The sequence below is a fragment of the Syngnathus scovelli genome, chromosome 20 (genome assembly GCF_024217435.2).
Source record: "Syngnathus scovelli strain Florida chromosome 20, RoL_Ssco_1.2, whole genome shotgun sequence".
NCBI classification, from domain to species: domain Eukaryota; kingdom Metazoa; phylum Chordata; class Actinopteri; order Syngnathiformes; family Syngnathidae; genus Syngnathus; species Syngnathus scovelli.
Window position 1 is genome coordinate 9,106,437 of NC_090866.1, and position 17,431 is coordinate 9,123,867.

At 40.5% G+C, this 17,431-nt stretch overlaps 2 protein-coding genes across 8 annotated transcripts in view; one reads left to right on the forward strand and one right to left on the reverse strand.

Annotated features, from left to right (window-relative positions):
- The window catches only part of LOC125990272 (regulator of G-protein signaling 6), a 91,155-nt gene that overhangs the window by 35,226 nt on the left and 38,498 nt on the right, over positions 1 to 17,431 (forward strand). The gene's annotated exons all lie outside the window — the stretch shown is intronic.
- Positions 1 to 17,431, reverse strand: part of lama2 (laminin, alpha 2) — a 66,568-nt gene that overhangs the window by 11,048 nt on the left and 38,089 nt on the right. For 5 of the 7 annotated variants that reach the window (XM_049757174.2, XM_049757173.2, XM_049757169.2 and 2 more), the window contains 27 exons: positions 17,005 to 17,141; positions 16,734 to 16,865; positions 16,100 to 16,204; positions 15,864 to 16,007; positions 15,050 to 15,226; positions 14,800 to 14,985; positions 14,620 to 14,738; positions 14,433 to 14,550; positions 13,195 to 13,347; positions 12,391 to 12,515; positions 12,139 to 12,225; positions 11,830 to 12,023; positions 9,946 to 10,088; positions 9,241 to 9,339; positions 8,771 to 8,882; positions 6,542 to 6,704; positions 5,119 to 5,197; positions 4,923 to 5,054; positions 4,729 to 4,845; positions 4,503 to 4,666; positions 4,301 to 4,439; positions 3,910 to 4,012; positions 3,195 to 3,311; positions 2,877 to 3,059; positions 1,944 to 2,098; positions 1,728 to 1,871; positions 711 to 844 (listed from right to left, as the gene is read on the reverse strand). In XM_049757174.2, coding sequence (XP_049613131.2) covers positions 711 to 844; positions 1,728 to 1,871; positions 1,944 to 2,098; positions 2,877 to 3,059; positions 3,195 to 3,311; positions 3,910 to 4,012; positions 4,301 to 4,439; positions 4,503 to 4,666; positions 4,729 to 4,845; positions 4,923 to 5,054; positions 5,119 to 5,197; positions 6,542 to 6,704; positions 8,771 to 8,882; positions 9,241 to 9,339; positions 9,946 to 10,088; positions 11,830 to 12,023; positions 12,139 to 12,225; positions 12,391 to 12,515; positions 13,195 to 13,347; positions 14,433 to 14,550; positions 14,620 to 14,738; positions 14,800 to 14,985; positions 15,050 to 15,226; positions 15,864 to 16,007; positions 16,100 to 16,204; positions 16,734 to 16,865; positions 17,005 to 17,141 — 3,661 coding nt within the window. The remainder of the gene's footprint in view (positions 1 to 710; positions 845 to 1,727; positions 1,872 to 1,943; positions 2,099 to 2,876; positions 3,060 to 3,194; positions 3,312 to 3,909; positions 4,013 to 4,300; positions 4,440 to 4,502; positions 4,667 to 4,728; positions 4,846 to 4,922; positions 5,055 to 5,118; positions 5,198 to 6,541; positions 6,705 to 8,770; positions 8,883 to 9,240; positions 9,340 to 9,945; positions 10,089 to 11,829; positions 12,024 to 12,138; positions 12,226 to 12,390; positions 12,516 to 13,194; positions 13,348 to 14,432; positions 14,551 to 14,619; positions 14,739 to 14,799; positions 14,986 to 15,049; positions 15,227 to 15,863; positions 16,008 to 16,099; positions 16,205 to 16,733; positions 16,866 to 17,004; positions 17,142 to 17,431) is intronic. The other 2 variants (XM_049757175.2, XM_049757172.2) reach the window with 1 other exon arrangement.

The following is a 17,431-nucleotide window of genomic DNA, read 5'->3' on the forward strand; positions in this document are numbered from 1 at the left end:
GAAATTAGAAGATAATTATATTTATCAGTCAGCATTTCCTGGAGGACATTTACGACCACGCGTGTTCTGTCATATGAAATCAGCCGTTATGAACTAGAAGAGTAAAAAGATGGAGGAGGGAAAGTGATTGTGGCGACATGGCGGGACCTCGGAGATGTACAGTGAAATTGATCTGCCACCTTGAATTTGTTGTTTGGCCGTGTCCAACACTTGGAACGTTAAACCCCCGTGCACAACTTTACTGAAAAAATGGACGAGCCAGCGGCTGGAAAAGCTACAAAGGTTTGATTTCCCGGGTGAAACAACGTAATTCCGTTAAAGAAATGATGTCCTCTGGTTGTTAAGGTTTTATTTATGTTTCTATTTATGGTTGTTGTCAGGATTTTGTGCTGAACACAAAAAACAATATTGGGATATAAACTCGATTGAAGTTTTTTTTAAAAAAAAAATATATTTTTCTACTTGGAGTGTGTCTTGTGTTTTTGAACTACTGAGATTTGTTTTTCTTTTATCTAAAAATTCAACTTAATGATTGCATGTCTGTATAGATGTGACAAAAAAGCGTAAAATGAGAATTAATTGGGTGATGTTTGCTGTGATGTCTTCTGCTTCGCCGAATACGTATGAAGCGTACATAAATAGTTCGGCATGCCACTTTTGGAGGAAAAATAACGAGCTTGTTCGTACTGATGTAAAATCACAGCTCTTACCGAGAAGCTTCTATTCTATGCCAGTTCCCGTCATGGATGGTGAGATGTGGGTATTCTACTCGTCCCACACCAGAACCAACGTCCCAAAGGAAATACACTTTGCCCTTTCGCATCTCCAGAGCCAAGAAATCAACCTGAAAATATTAAACAGGTCATTATAAAGTGTAAACTTTCAGTGAAGAATTTTAACATGGCTGCCTATTTAAGCCGATTTTTATTTTGATTAATTTTGTAGTGATTATGGATGAGCTGGAGGAAAAAAAAAAAAAATGAATAAGAGGCTTAGGAGCATATGCTCTCATTTAGATGCTGCTGAAGAATAACGCTCATACTTGGCATTATTATTCATATAACATTATGCACACTTAGAAATGATTAGAGAGTCAAATTTGAAGACACACATTCACACACACCTTCTTATCTTTCTTCTCACCCTCGCCCCTTCAAGGAACGACCGTTATTCATTAGCGTCGTTGCTTTTTAGCCAGCTTTACACACTAATAGTGAAATGTTAGAAGTTGGTGTGAACACGTGCTAGCTGCTCATTCATGCGGAAGGTTTTAGTGTTAAAGAATTTTAGTCACACACACACACACACACACTGCTTGTAGCGCTCAAATGCAGCAACGCTCTGATTTCTTTGGGGAAATCAACCTAAACGCAAAGAGCAACCAAAAGCTGTTAATTGTCAACACACACAAACATGCATATATGTTTATAAATGCATTCGGGCATATTTGGTGGAGTTGGCTTTAGGATTACCGTATTTTCCGCACTATAAGGCGCACCGGGTTATAAGGCGCACCTTCAATGAATGGCCCATTTTAAAATTTTGTCCATATATAAGATATATACATTTGGGCCGGACTTTGGACAGGCCTGCCGGAGTGGCTCAATATTGGTCCATATATAAGGCGCACCTGATTATAAGGCGGCTTTTGAGAAAATTGGAGGTTTTTAGGTGCGCCTTATAGTCCGGAAAATACGGTATTTTGACTGAGAGTTTTTTTTACTCACATATTTGGCAGAACCAAGGTAGAATAGCAGATTATCAGGCGTGGTGGTTTTGACGTGAAGAATGATGGTGTTGTACCTGCCCTTCCTGATGTCAGGGCGGTAACTCCTCAGACAGTCGCCGCCTGACGACACCGACACTTTGATCTAAAAAAGAGAAAGTCAAATTTGGACTGATCCCACGTGCGGTTTGGCAAAACGTTCTCGAGTTTTGCTTACCGAGTTGGCTTGTTTCCTGGCTTGGTTAATCAGTTCCTTGATTTGCGAGATGTTTCGCCTCAGGTTGTCCTCTAGCTTTTTGATAGGCTTCAATTTCTCCAACAGCCTATCAGCTTCAACCTCTAAATCCTTCACTTTAGCTCCGGCCGCGTGGACTGATTGAAGAGACAACGGGGTACGGAATCAGCCACGTCATGGCATACAGAACTTTACTGCTGAGGTGAGGCGGCGCGTGACCAAGAGAGGGCAAATACTGAAAGCGGCTGAATCACTCAGTCATTGATTTAACACAGAGAAGGAAGACAAGATAAATAAAGAGCAAGGGAGAGGTGGAGGGAGAAAAAGAAAGAGCCAATCAATTAGTGCAGCTCAGCTCAGCATTCCAAGAGAAGCTTGTCTATACTATTTATTTGGAATGGACACTGGAGAATCGAGTTCCATGCTTTGCGGTAGAGCTCATGCTGGAGCGGAGCTGAGGCAGTATTATTATTATTAGGAGCAGCTACTTTGATTTGATAGCTTGAAAAAAAAAAATGTATGGCGCTCCAATACCTTTTGTTCAAATAAAATAAATGCAAATTGCGATAATTATTGATGTTGGAAGTGAGGCCAGTTGGATTATTAAATGCAACGTGGTATTGGGGCACCATTGAGTTTTTTAAATTGAGGTAAAATAGATATACATACTTATGGCTGTGGGAGTAAAGGACAAAGACAGAGAAAAATATTTTAGTTAAATTATTATGGTCAGAATTTACCAGAAGGAGTCCATCATAGATTTCAAAAATATTATACAGCATTGTTAATGCAATATGCAAATTTTTTGGGCTTGGCAAAATATAACCAATGATGTCAAAAAATATGAAAAGGGAAACAATTTTTCTTGAATTATTCAATCCAAGATGGTCAATCGCAATTAACGACGGTACTTACTATTTTTATCCGGGTCCTGGATCATCTGATTGGCGGCGCTGACCGTATAGGACAATTGACTGAAGTTCTTCTGAATGCCGTCGACCTGAAAGTTCAAGGCCGCCAGGCGTTCCAGGACGTCGATGGCCGTAGCGTTGGCCTCAGCGGCCACAGCTTTTGTCGCCGCCAACTTGGCCGTGGTGTCTGCCGGATGACAATGTTTACAAATACGCTGATCCATCCTATTGAATGGGCGACCTATGAACTTGTGTCAAGTCTAGTTTAGAAAAGCTACAGAGCTCCATTCATGCTCTCATTGATTTCACTGTGGAGTCATACCATTGGGCATTGTCTTGAGTGTTGTCATGGTTACATTGATAGCGATGAGCAGGTCTTTGGTTTGGTCTTTTGCTGACTTGACTCTGCCCTTCAATCCGGACACGGTCGCGGCATTGTCTGCATGATTACAAATATACAGTCGTTCCTTAGTAAATCACAAAAATAGTGACTAAATTGGTCACATTTATTTAAAAAAAAAGGATGATTTATTTCTGTTTTATTGATTTATATGTTGAATTATTAGTTTAATGGATTAAGTCAGAAAGGGGTAGGAATCTAAAAAGCTATGTTTCCTCCTATTCCTTTTCAAGCATTCATTTTTGTTTTTTGTTTTTCTCTTTTCAGTTTGTTGGTTTTTTGTTTGTTTGTTTGTTTGTTTGTTTGTTTCATAGACTTAGATATGGCACTTTAAATATTCATTTATGTATATATATATATATATATATAGTTTTATTTATTTTTTCCATATATATATATATATATATATATATATATATATATATATATATATATATATATATATATATATATATATATATATATATATATTTAAAAATTATATATATATAAATAAATATGGAAAAAATATGGAAAAAAAAGAAATAAAACAAATAACAAATATATATATATATATATATATATATACATACAGAGAGAGAGATATAATTCTATATTTCTGCTCAATACTAAGTATATGCACATATGCACACAATACCTTTGACATCATTATGAAGTTGCTTAGCCTGGTTAAGCAGCTTGAGACTCTTCTGAAGGGCACCTTGAGCTTCCTCCTTCACTGGGATCTCCGGACCTAAAGCCTGCGCAGACACACACATGCACACACCAAATCAGTGACAAAGAACACTTCCGGATTTGGAAGCCACTTGTGAATTAAATAGCTTTAAGATGGCATCCAAAGGTGAAGTCATCTGCATATCACCTTTCTCCTGTCAGGTTGACCACTTTGCATTGCTAAATGGATTTCCATAAAGTGGAGGAAGGACTGCTTTCTACATATTTGCCCTCTAAAATTTCAGCTTTTAATTTGGCATGGAAAATGGACACAGAAGAGGAAAGGATAAATTTCGAGTTTGCGTGGTTCTTACCGTTGTCAGTGCTTCTGATGCAGTCTGTTTGGCCGTCTTTGCTTCTTTCTCTGCTTCGTCTATGTTGGCTTTAATATTTGTATATGCTTTAAAAGCAGCTGTTGCGTTGAAGGAGAGATTCTTCGCTTCGGCCAAGATTCTGTGAGAAGAGCAGAAACGAGTCAATTTTTTTTTTTTTTTACAATTTTGCGTTAAGACTTACCCATCTAAAATTGCAGCGGATTCATTAAGCTGTTGCGCGTGATCCTCGGCAGCGCGGACACGATGAGCTATACCGCCGCCGCTCAAACCGTCCGTCAGGTGTCGGACTTTGTCATCCAGCTGGTCGTGAAGAGGACCGAGATCTCTTCTCATCTCCTCTGCGTCCTACAAACGTGGCGCCAGAGTTAGACCGGATATTTTTTACACTTGCGACAATTTTAACGTGCCTCTAACTCTTTATTGATGTTGTCTGAAAGTTGGTTGGCGTCATCCAGAAGGTTTTCTGCTTCCCCAATGACCTTCTGTGCTTCTTGTTTCACCCCAAGGACCGCAGCATGCCTCCCCTGGAAAATAAAAATAAAAAAAACAACCCAGGGAATTATATTCATAGCAAAATTAAAATAATTATTCAATAGTGTACCTCCAAGAAGGTGAGATTGGCTTGGTTGTGTCCAGCCAGCAAACCAGTCTGCCTGGTCTTCTCACGGGCAGAGTGAAGGAGCTCTTGGGCCTCCTGTAGTTTGCCCTCATGGTCTGACATCTTGCCATTAATCTAGGAAGGTAAATAAATAATACATCAATGTAGTTCAAGATTGTTGAATGTTAGTCGTAAGTACCTCGGCTTTTAGGTCTTCTGTGGCTTGATGAGGAATGCCGAACATCCTTTTTACTTTTTGGAACAACTCTTCTGCTAGGCTGGAAGGAGAGAGAGGGCATCACAATTAGCTTGGAAAAAAAAAAAAAAAGCATGATGTATCTACTTGCAATTTGCACATTCAACTACCGTATTTTCCGGACCATAAGACACACCTAAAGACTTTCTCAAAAGCCGACAGTGCGCCTTATAGTCCGGCGCGCCTTATATATGGACCAAATTCCTAAATTTAAACTGGCCCGAAGCATTGTGTCATGAAATCAATCATAAGTGGCCCGCTGAAGACTATGAATCATGAATCAAAAAGACTATGGATCATTATTTTGTGATTTTAAAGTAATTTGTTGCGTCTGAAGTTGAAATAAAAAAGATAAAATGGAGAATGATTTGATTTGGATTAAAAATCTGACATGATGCATTCATGGTGCGCCTTATAGTCTGGTGCGCCTTATATAAGGACAAAGTTTTAAAATGAGCCATTCATTGAAGGTGCGCCTTATAGTCCGGTGCGCCTTATAGCCCGGAAAATACAGTAAATGCAACTTTTTGTGTACTTACATCTTGTACATTTTTGTTTTGAAAACCAAACTTCTCACCTTTGAAAAGGACTTTTAAAAACATTTTGTACGTTTTACCACAGAGGCGCTGAACGCATGATTAGCATTAACTGAGACAAGAAGAATCTCGCTCTCCCTAGTTGATGCCACTCGAAGGATTTTGTACATTTATTTTGGCGGATACATGCAAGGTTTTGTTGGACTTGGTATAACATTAATGAAGTCTATGGGGGGGAACAGCAAGATGAAAAACAAGAGTAAAAATAAAGACGATCACAGTGACTATTTACGACATTTTATGATGTTCATGAAAAACATGTAGCTGAGTTTTCAGGCATTGAAATGTGTGTTTTGGTTGAACTCTGAGCAGGGTTCAGTCTCAAAGACAAGAGCGTGGCAAGGGCGATTTATCTTTTGCCTTATTTTCCACTCGCACCCGATACCGTGTCCATCTTTTAGTTTCTCCTCCATTCACCCCTATCCTCGTATCTCTGCATCGTTATGTCTGCGTCTCCCCCTGGAGCCATAGTTTTAATTAACTTATCGACCTCGTCAACATTTAATGCGCTAAAGAGATAAAGTGAGAGAGGCGGACGGGTAGATTACTGATCGAAAACGCCAGAAAGACTTCATCAGCACAAAGTTGGGGCTCGTTCGGAATGTGTAGCTGTTCGGATGTGTTCACTTTGATAACGTGATTCCTTTTCGTTCATTTCATTGATTTTTATACGGATTGTAAATGAACGTAAGCGTTCAGAAAGATAATGCAAGAGAGGGCTGCGCCGTTGTGGGTGTGGACAATCGAATCGGTTATGTATGTGTACATACTCCAGCTCTTCGTCCGCAATGAGCCATTTCCCTCCCAGCTGTCGTTTTCTCATCTCAACCAGCATGGCTTGAATCTCCTCCTTCATCTCCTTCAAACTTTTTTCCGGCGTTCCGTCTTTGCGCGCCAGCATTCGGTTCAGCTCGTCAGCTTTGGATTGGAGGTCTGGACACAAAGTGAAATATTTTATGGGGGACAAAAGAGGATCATTTGATGCCGGCAGAAGAAAAAGCACAATCGCATCATGTGATCAAAACTCATTAAATCACGCACGAATCATTTCGGCATCAGTCGAAGCTTCGGCAGATGCCGATTTACATTTCTCTTGCGGAATGAACGTCTATGAAATCCAAACCTAATCTGTGATGAACTGCGGTAAATCCACTAAATGAGGATCGATTGAAACCGTAAAAAAAAAAATGTTGCCATATGATCGGGGCAAAAAAATGACTCACATCCATTACATAATGCAACAGTCGATCTGATCAAAGTTTTTTTTCCGAGTGGGCGCGAACGGTCACAACCGTTCGGCCTTTCTTCTTTTTCCGAAATGTAAACATGACGTGATTACAAAAGCAAAGGCATCACGCTAATGAACAGCTGTAGTGTATGCGTGTGTCCCGCTGAGACTGTCAGGTCACAGGCGTATAATTACACGCTGGGATTTAAAAGCCAATTAAACACTTAAAACGTGAATGGAATCATATTACGGTATCCAGTAAACACACATACACACACAGTGAGTGTGTACAGTATTTCTTTGCCTCATTATCTATAAGTGTGTGTGTGTAGGTTGTATTATTTGTGTACTTTTGCATCAGTGTTTATGTGTATTACTTTAAAGTCCGTGTGTGTTTGATAGCCACTAATTATGTCCCTAATTGCTACTCTCAATCATCCGCCGAGAACCCAACGCACACTTCACACCCAGCCATAATCACGCAGTGATCAGGCAGAAGGCCAGAGAGCTTTGCAGCAGAGGTAACGAGGAGTGGAAAGTTTCATCACTTTCTTTGCACCCTAGACAACAGAACCATTTTTATAATCGCAGTTATGTGAGCAGCAATCACGTTTTACAGCGTGTTATCTGTAAAAGTATCGGCGAGAAGGGTGTTGTAGAGAGAGAGAGCGGAAAAAAAAGGTTGGAATGTGCAAGTCAGAAAGTTGTGAGTGTGTGGAATTGATTGTTGATAATTATTTCATTACCGTATTCTCCGGACTATAAGGCGCACCGGACTATAAGGCGCACCGTTAATGCATCGTGTCAGATTTTTAATCCAAATCAAATCATTTTCTATTTTATCTTTTTTATTTCAACTTCAGACGCAACAAATTACTTTATAATCACAAAATGATGATCCATACTTTTTTTGATTCATGATTCATAGTCTTCAGCAGGCCTCTTATGATTGATTTCATGACACAATGGTTCGGGCCAGTTTAAATTTAGGAATTTGGTCCATATATACGTATGCACCGGCTTTTGAGAACATTTTTGTTTTTTAGGTGCGCCTTATAGTCCGGAAAATACGGTAATTACCGTAATTTCCGGACTATAAGCCGCACCGGACTATAAGCCGCACCAGCTAAAATTCAGGGATATTTTAGTTTTTTTCTTACATAAGCCGCACCGGACTATAAGCCGCACGTGCACATGAGTTTTTTACAAAGAAAGACAGTACACAGAAAGCCGTAAAAATCCATAAATACGCCGCGCCGCCATTTAAGCCTCAGGGTTCAAAGTAACCTTCTGAATGAAATGCATTAAAAGTTCACATTCATTACAACTTGTTTTTGGCAAGCAAAATTTCAGAAGAATTGAATTTAAATGCTGATTGATTGGGTTTTAATACAATGCAGATGGTCCAAACAGCGCCACTCTGAGTCACATGGCAGAGTAAGAGAAAGGGTTTAGAGCCCTTTGACGCAGGTAACCTAGTGCGCATTCCTACTAAAGCTCATAATAGTCACAAACAACACAGCCAGAATAAGCAGCAGCCATAGTAGTGTTTTAAAATAGTATTTTTGTTGTTTTTTTCTTCAAGATACCGCACAACAGTGGTCCACAGCCTTTTTACGAGTGTATAAAAGTGATCAAGTCATCACAAAAATCACGGAAAAAATCTTATATAAGCCGCACCTGACTATAAGCCGCAGGGTTCAAAATTTTGGAAAAAAGCCGCGGCTTATAGTCCGGAAATTACGGTAATGGAAGTAAGGTAGTGCGCTACCTTGAGTTCCCAGCAAGGTTTCCCTGATGAACTTTTCCAGGACCTCGGCTCGCTTTTGAATTCTGTTGGCATCATCTTCCACTTGTTCTCCATCGGCAGATACCTTAGTTGCCTACACACACGTTCACCCACCCACACACAAAAGCATGTTAAATAAATGAACACGTTGTTCCCATGTCAAATGAACAATGATGCGAGAATCATTAATATTTTAGTATGTGTATTTTTTGTTTTTTGTAGCCTGACCTTTTTGATTACTGTCTACGTTCACACTGTCATACACCACATGAATTATGCACGACAAAATGCAACCCCATCCACTGGGATCCATACACAATCAGGAAAAAAAAAAAATCAGGAATACAAGAAATGAATCACAGATGAGGATGTAATTATTGATAGTCAACAGGAACCATGGAAGGAACACTACCGACAGAGAAGGACTCAGAAAGGAACAAAATCGTGCATACCCGGCTGTGTAACTGGTCCATCTCTACTACCAGCGATCCCAAATTGGAGTCAGCCAGCTGTAGTAATCTCTCTGGAGCTTTCTGAGGTGATAGCATGTGCTGCAGAAGGGACAGAAATAATTGATTACCGTATTTTCAGGACTATAAGGTACACCTAAAACCCTAAAATTTTCTTAAAAGCCGACGGTGCGCCTTATAGTCTGGTGCGCCTTATATATGGACCAAATTCCTAAATTTAAACTGGCCCGAAGCATTATGTCATGAAATCAATCATAAGTGGCCCGCTGAAGACTATGAATCATGAATGAAAAAGACTATCATTATTTTGTGATTATAAAGTCATTTGTTGCGTGTGAAGTTGAAATAAAAAAGATAAAATGGAGAATGATTTGGATTAAAAATCTGACATGATGCATTAATGGTACACCTTATAGTCCGGTGTGCCTTATATAAGGATATATATATATATATATATATATATATATATATATATATATATATATATATATATATATATATATATATATATATATATATATATATATATATATATATATATATATATATATTATATATGGACAAAGTTTTAAAATGGGCCATTCATTGAAGGTGCGCCTTATAGTCTGGTGCGCCTTATAGTCCAAAAAATACGGTAACTAACATTTTGTAATCAGGGATGTGAAGTATGCAAGGGTCAAATGGCACCTTGAGTTCTTCGGTCATGTTTTCAAAGCGGTACAGGATCTTGTAAGGAGGTGGCAGGGGCGTGGTCAGCGTGATGTCAGTGATGATGCGATACAGCCGGTCCATGTCGGTGATCAGCACGCCTGTGCACTCGTCGTCGCACGCTGTGCACACACACGGAGTTTTATTTTTTGCTTCCTACTGCTGAATTAATTTTAATGCGCCAACACAGCTTCTCTACACTTGTGCGGAATTTGTTTTGTTTTTATAGCAGACGATGTCATAACCTTTAGGGACTTTCCATGAAAGTATCAATTGAACACCTCAGCGTGTGTGAGCGCACAGCGCAGGGAGCTAAGCGCACCTGTTATGAACGCACACTGCAAGGCTGAGAATGCACATAAATTGCACATCAGGGGACTCGTTCAGACACACCATGTTTTTTTTTCTTTCCTTTCTACAGCCAGCGGCTGATTTATTGCAGAAATTAAAGTTTCTGACGGGGGGGAATCTAAGATGAATTAAAAGCGAAACACTTTCTACTCTATCAATCTATGACAGAACCAGAGCGTGCGGAAATGTGCCGAGACAAAAAAATCACATCAAAAAAACTGATCAACATAGCGACCAATCGCTTATTTGAAAAGATGACTGGAAAATGCCATTTTTGCATACTCAGCATAAAATGTCATATTTTGAGTATCCCATCAGTTTTAAATCACTACATGCAATATTACAGGGAATCAATCACTATAACAAATGGGTAAAGATTCTAAAAAAAAAATCGCCTTGTAATAATTGCAGGTTTGTGTTAAATGTTTACTAAAGACACACTGCTCACTGCAAAACACGTGACATGCAGGATGCAAATGAGAAATCCTTCATTACCTTAATGTGAGGATGGCAGATGCCAATATTGTCATTTATATGTTCCGCAACTCAATCTGCATTCAAATCCAATGTTGGTAGGCCTATGGACATCTTTTAATTAGGAAAATTAAATATTTGTTTTATAGTAGTATAAAATGAATCGGTCCTGGAGCTATGGTCTAGGGTAGACCTCATTTGAAACACATCACATTTAATGCAAATTAAAGTGAGATACTAAAAGTATCACTGGAGGTGATTCTTTTTTAATTATTTAGTTTGGTCTCTTTTTACCAGAGTTTTGTTGGTTTCACTTTAGAAGTTTCATTGTAGTGAAGAAAATAAAAAATAAATCAGAACCTCCTTTTGGTTTCAATCAAACCTTGTTGAAAATAGGTGAACTGATATCTGATTGCCCATCAGGACTTCGTATCATAGTCTTCTGGGGGGGCGGGGCAGCTGGTTTGGTGTCGGGGTGCGCTAGCACAATTGCAAAGCTAATACGCGAACACACGCTCCGACCTGAACGCAATCACCTCCGCCACCAGCTAGCAGCAATTTCTTATTAGCATCTGTGTTGCAAACTTTTTTTCTATACTCTACCCCGTACACACACATCAAGACATGCTAATGGAACTAAATTGGCCTCACCATTATGATCATATTAACTTTAAATTAGCTCTAAATGACATTGAAATTATTGCCTAAACGAGTGGAATTTCAATTCGGATGCAGACCCCTCCGTCTCCCGGGGCAACCGGGTAAAAGCTGCTCACTTGCGCTTGCTCGGTAAAATAAAGCATAAATGGCGATATCAGGTGAATACGCCGGGTTCTCGGCGCCTACAGAGAAACGATTGGAGGAGAAAAAAAAAAAAAGAGCTGAGGAAGGACGCCCGCGGGCACAACACACAAAAGTGTTGCAATTTGCAATTTTGTGTTGTTGGAAAGCGGCCAAGAGAACTGTATCATTTTAGTTTAAGCTAGCTAGCACAAAAATTCATAATCACAAAAGTGTCAAATGTGTGTTAGTCCTTACAGATGATCCCAGATGGTCCACAAACATGCCTTTCCATGCACTGGTCACAAGACCTCCCAGAAGACCCGAACGTGCACCGGCATTGGCCTGTGACGGGGTCACATGGTTCGGGCAAGGACCCCCACGGAGAACACTTACACTCCTCGCATTGACCACCAGGTATCCGAGGGTTACCATAGTAACCGCTGGAACACCTGGGTGGTAAAAGAATAAGCAGCCATTAACCGACCAAATTTAGGTTGGATTTTCAATTTGAATCCAAATAAAAAAAACTGAAGCAAAAACTTAATTGGACATAAAAGATCTGACCTTTCGCAGTGTTTTCCCTCATATCCTTCTGGACAAGCTGTGCAACGATAGTCATCATAGCCTTCGGTGACGCAGAATGGGCTAAAACTGGACACATATCAACATTTAGACCTCAATAAAGAAGCTTTTCTGATCAGCTTCCATAGCAAGTCACTAAAAGAAATACCGTATTTTCCGGACTATAAGGCGACTATAGTCCGGTGCGCCTTATAGTCCGGAAAATACGGTAAATAAGTGCAGAAGAATACATACTTGTTCCCGGGAGTAGTAAGTGGGCAGGCGCATGGTTTGCAGTCATCACGGGATCCTCGGACCACGCCGTAGAATCCGGGAGCACAGCGTTCACAGTGATCCCCCTCCGTGTTGTCTTGGCAGTTCTTGTGTGACGTAAATATGTCACAATGGACACACAGTGAGCGGTTGAACTGCATTACGTCATGCATAAACGTGTTCCTAATATTTGGGTTCTCAGATTTGGGAGCCCATGCAGGGTCATGACTTGTTGCACTTTTTTTTTTTTGTTCATTAAAATGAGACCTTCAATCAGCTGCAACAGGAAGTTGCATTTCCATTAACTTCCTGTGTTCCTTGTTACTGCTAATTACCCCAGAAACAAACTCGTTTAGCGTTTTCAATTTGGCTCGCTCGGTTAGAAAATTCTAATGACGCTGTTATGGAAGGCGCAATGAAAATGGGCCGAGGAGAAGAGAAATGGCTGTGAGGCAGAACGGAGGTGGAAATAAAATAAGACTGAAAGGGAATGTAAAAACAAAACAAAAGAAGTTCCACGCTAGGTCTAAAAATGTTAAACTTGAGGAATTGAGAATTGCCAGTTTTCTGCCATCTTTTGATGTGGACTATAAAATTCAAATCCTCCTCTCTTGAAGTACCTTCAAGAGCGACAGAATGAAATATGAATAAACCGACACCTGTTAATTACACCGAGGCTAATTAAACTTCTTTTCTTAGCCTCACCTTAATCTCTTTTCCAGAAGCTACCTGGCATATGGTTGCCTCACCCCAAAGTATCCCCCCCCCCCCCCCTCCCATAGCTACCTGGCATACAGACGTGTCAGGGTCACAGGTGGTGGAGTGGCCGCTGCACTGGCACTGAACGCAGCTGCCCATCCCCACAGCAGTGGGGACCCTGGAGGCCGGAGCAGATGTGTGCGAGCCGCTGCGAAGGCGGTAGAAACCTGCAGCACACTCCTGCGTAGAAACAGACAGAAGACCATAAAAAGCAGAGAGACACCAAATGAGTGAAGATTCAACAAAGCAGGCGAGGTACCGTATTTTCCGCTCTATAAGGCGCACCTAAAACCCTCCAATTTTCTCAAAAGCCGCCTTATAATCAGGTGCGCCTTATATATGGACCAATATTGAGCCACTACAGCAGGCGTGTCCAAAGTCCGGCCCGCGGGCCAAATATATATATCTTATATATGGACAAAGTTTGGGCCATTCATTGAAGGTGCGCCTTATAATCCAGTGCGCCTTATAGTGCGGAAAATACGGTACATACAAAGACCTTGTCGAGCATCAGATCTTTTCCTTTATTCCCACGGTCATAATCAAATGATAATGGAAGTCGCACAGAGCGAAGAAAACGCTACTCACGGGCTCGTAATTATCCTAAATTGCGATTTCTCAAGGCGACTGTTGACCTCCGCTTTCACACATAAAGCCAATTAAGGGTTATTCCCCTCGGTGACTTTTGAACACACAATAGCACACGCACGAGCGTGCGAACGGATATGCAAGGTAACTCGCTATCCATGTGTGTTCAGCAATAATTAATGAAGTCCTTTTAAAGAGCCATCTGCTTCCTCCGCTTGCGCTAAATGCCCATTTTCAAAATACTTTAATAACGGCAGTGGCTACAAACCATCTGTTGGCGAAGTTTGAAGTTTACACTTTATTATTCGCCTTCAGGTTTGTCAGACGCATTTGAATTTTTGGGTAAGCACCAAGTTTTAAAACATTTCCAAAGTATAAATTGATGACCATCACCTAGTCGAACTGCGGTTTGTGCGTCTCAATAGAAAATCCTCACTCAACTAAAAATTGGCTTAGCCCCCTCGGTGGCTTAAGAAGAGAAGCCGGACTCAGTTGAATTGGTTTGACAAAGATCACAATTGAACGGAGGGGACTAATCCCAGCGAGGCAAAGCAAAACACAGGCAGCAATTTAAAACGCCCGACATTCAACTCAAAAGTTTAGTTTTGCTCAAAAAGTTGAAAAGACACCAGCGTATTATTTTTTTGTTTTTTGTGGCGAGTCGCTTGCAAACGCACCTCGCAGGACAATCCGGAATACCCAAGTGGACATTCGCATTTTTCGATTTGGTAGGCTTTTTCGCTCTCCCGGGTTGGTGTGCCAGCTTCCGCCACAGTGAGACTTATTTCTGAAATACTTTAATGCACACAAAATAATATTTAGTTCAGATATGACAATTTGTAACATTTTTTATTTGCGTTTTACCGGCTGTGTCTCATCTGGTTGCCATGTGATGCCTTAATGAGGACGTAGTCCACATAGAACAAAACGTCCATGAAATCATGGCGTGACATTAGTTGTCCATCTGCATGCCTCCACTCGAACTGTAAACAGAAACAAATATATGAAACATTTTTTTGGGAGATCCTGAAAGACGTAATTTACCTCTGTCATGTCAATCTCGTGCCGTGTGAGTTGACCCATCTGGAGTCCAGTTTCGTGACGTGTCATCACGATGTTGTGGTTAGCTCCGCCCTTAATGATGACCTGGGGCTCGTACGAGGAAGGCCCGGTTTCATCTCTGGCCTCGTAGTAGACGGCGTACTTCAACTTCCCGCCGTATGCTGTGATCTAATATTGGGGATGGTTCAATATCAACAATCAATTAAAAAAAATAAAAATCTACGTTTCCTACCATGGAACCTCGAAACTGTTGTGGTAGTTTCCAGTAGTAAGGCTCCGAAAGAACCGTGGTGACCAGCTCAGAGTTTGCGAGGATCTCCGGGTGTTGGAAGCTTACGCCTGTATGCGTCTCAACAATACTGCTTTTGTCCACCAGGGGGAGCACAGTCTGCTCTGGCCTCAGCGTTAGCTGCAATGCAAAATGTAAAAATACGAAAAATATTAGCCTGCATTAGAAAAATATTTAAATATCTGAAGGGGTTATTCACGTTTTGTTCACAGGTAGAATTTATGCCTACTTTACAATTCGTCGTGTTGAAATTAGCCTGGAATTTAAATAATCCACAATTTGCAAGTGTTGTTACCGTTGGACTCGTTCATGGATCACGTGTGAATAATATTTGAGTTATTCCCCACAGCCTGGAGTATTTTTCATCGTCCCTGTCTCCCATTTTATTTTTCATTTCAGTAACGCGAACGATATCAGTGGTTCATTATTGACTCTGGGATAAGGTTGAGCGGAGTGGTTTTAAAAGAAGATTCATCTGATGGTGCTCAGCAGGTTTTTTTTTTTTTTTTTGTATCCCTGAGGTCCTAAAGTGTAGATAGGAGGCTCTCAAGAAGAGTATTTGTTTGGAAAGACAGGATGTGAACTCTATTAAGCTTACCTGTGACTTAACAAGAGAGATGGTCACACACACGAAACCTTATTTCAATTGCCATGACAACCCAACATGTATCCAATTTGAAAAATGTAAATATATGAATTGAATGGTGCCTGGTTTTTACTTAGACAAAATAATATGAAAACATTTATGATAACTCACCCACATCCTAATGAGACCTTGCGACTCAACGCAGGAGTGTGTCAAACCGTAACAGTAACATTTGCTGCAGCCGAACGGATTTTGCAGGGACAATCCAAAAGTGTTGGGCTTGCAACGGTCACAGTGGTCGCCCATCACGTTTTCCTTAAAAAAAAAAAAACATAAAAGATTGATTGTCATTTATGTGTATTATGTTTTTTTTTTAAAATAATTCATAATGAGAATCACATGTAGACCTTGCAGCTGCACTTCCCGGTTCGATCGGCACAGGCGCAAATCCCTCGCTCAAGGTCACATGTCTCTTTTTCCGATCCGGAGATGTTACACTCGCACGTGGTGCACTGTTAGGACAATACACACTTTATTTCCATTAATTATAATAAATAATAATAATAATAATAATAATAAAGGTGGAGACAAGCAGTACAGAAAATAACATTAATAATACTAATAATACTAAAAATAAAACTAAAATAAAATAAATTAAAAATATATAAGAAATAAAAGACATTAATAATACTAATAATACTAAAAATAAAAATAAAAATGAAAATAATAGGGTCACTCGGTGGTGCATTGGTTAGCACGTCCGCCTCATAGTTAGGAGGGTGCGGGTTTGATTGCACCTCCAGCCCTCCCTGTGTGGAGTTTGCATGTTCTCCCCGTGCCTGCGTGGGTTTTCTCCGGGCACTCCGGTTTCTTCCCACATCCCAAAAACACGATTGCTAGGGCAATTGAGCACTCCAAATTGCCCCTAGGTGTGAGTGCAAATGCGGATGGTTGTGTGCCCGTGACCCCGGTATAGAAAATGGATGGATATAAAACACTGACTCCAGATAATTCAAGAAACTGATCGTTCATATTATTTACCTGAGGAAAGTCTCTGTAGCCTAGCTGACATTCATTGCATTTCTCTCCTCTGAAGGAGTCATGGCAAAGGCAGCAGCCTGTGTTGATGTTGCATTGCTGGCTCACTGAGCCCACCACACTACAGCCACATTCCTGCGCACACATGCAGGAATAAAAAGTCAAAGTCTAATTTTGGAATTGTTCAGCCTGACTTGCAACTACTTCCCAGCTGGCTTCTTTGTTCCCAAACTGTGCATGATAAATGACATTGAGCATTTGGTGGTCATGCTACCTTGCATCCCGTCATGATATCGTGGCCCCAGTGGTTTGGGGCGCAGCGGTCGCACCTCTCGCCAAGTGTGTTTGGAGGACAGACACACTGGCCCGTGTTGGCGTCACAGTTATTGCCCACATGGCTGCAGAGACATGCTGTGACAGAGCAGAAAAGAAATATTCAATATATCCAATATTATTTTTTTTCAATTACCGTATTTTCCGCACTATAAAGCGCACTTTAAAACCTCAAATTATCTATAAGTGCGCCTTATAATCAGGTGCGCCTTATATATGGACCAATATTGAGCCACTACAGCAGACGTGACCAAAGTCCAGCCCGTGGGCCAAATGTATATATCTTATATATGGACAAAGTTTTAAAATGGGCCATTCATTGAAGGTGCGCCTTATAATCCAGTGCGCCTTATAGTGCGGAAAATACT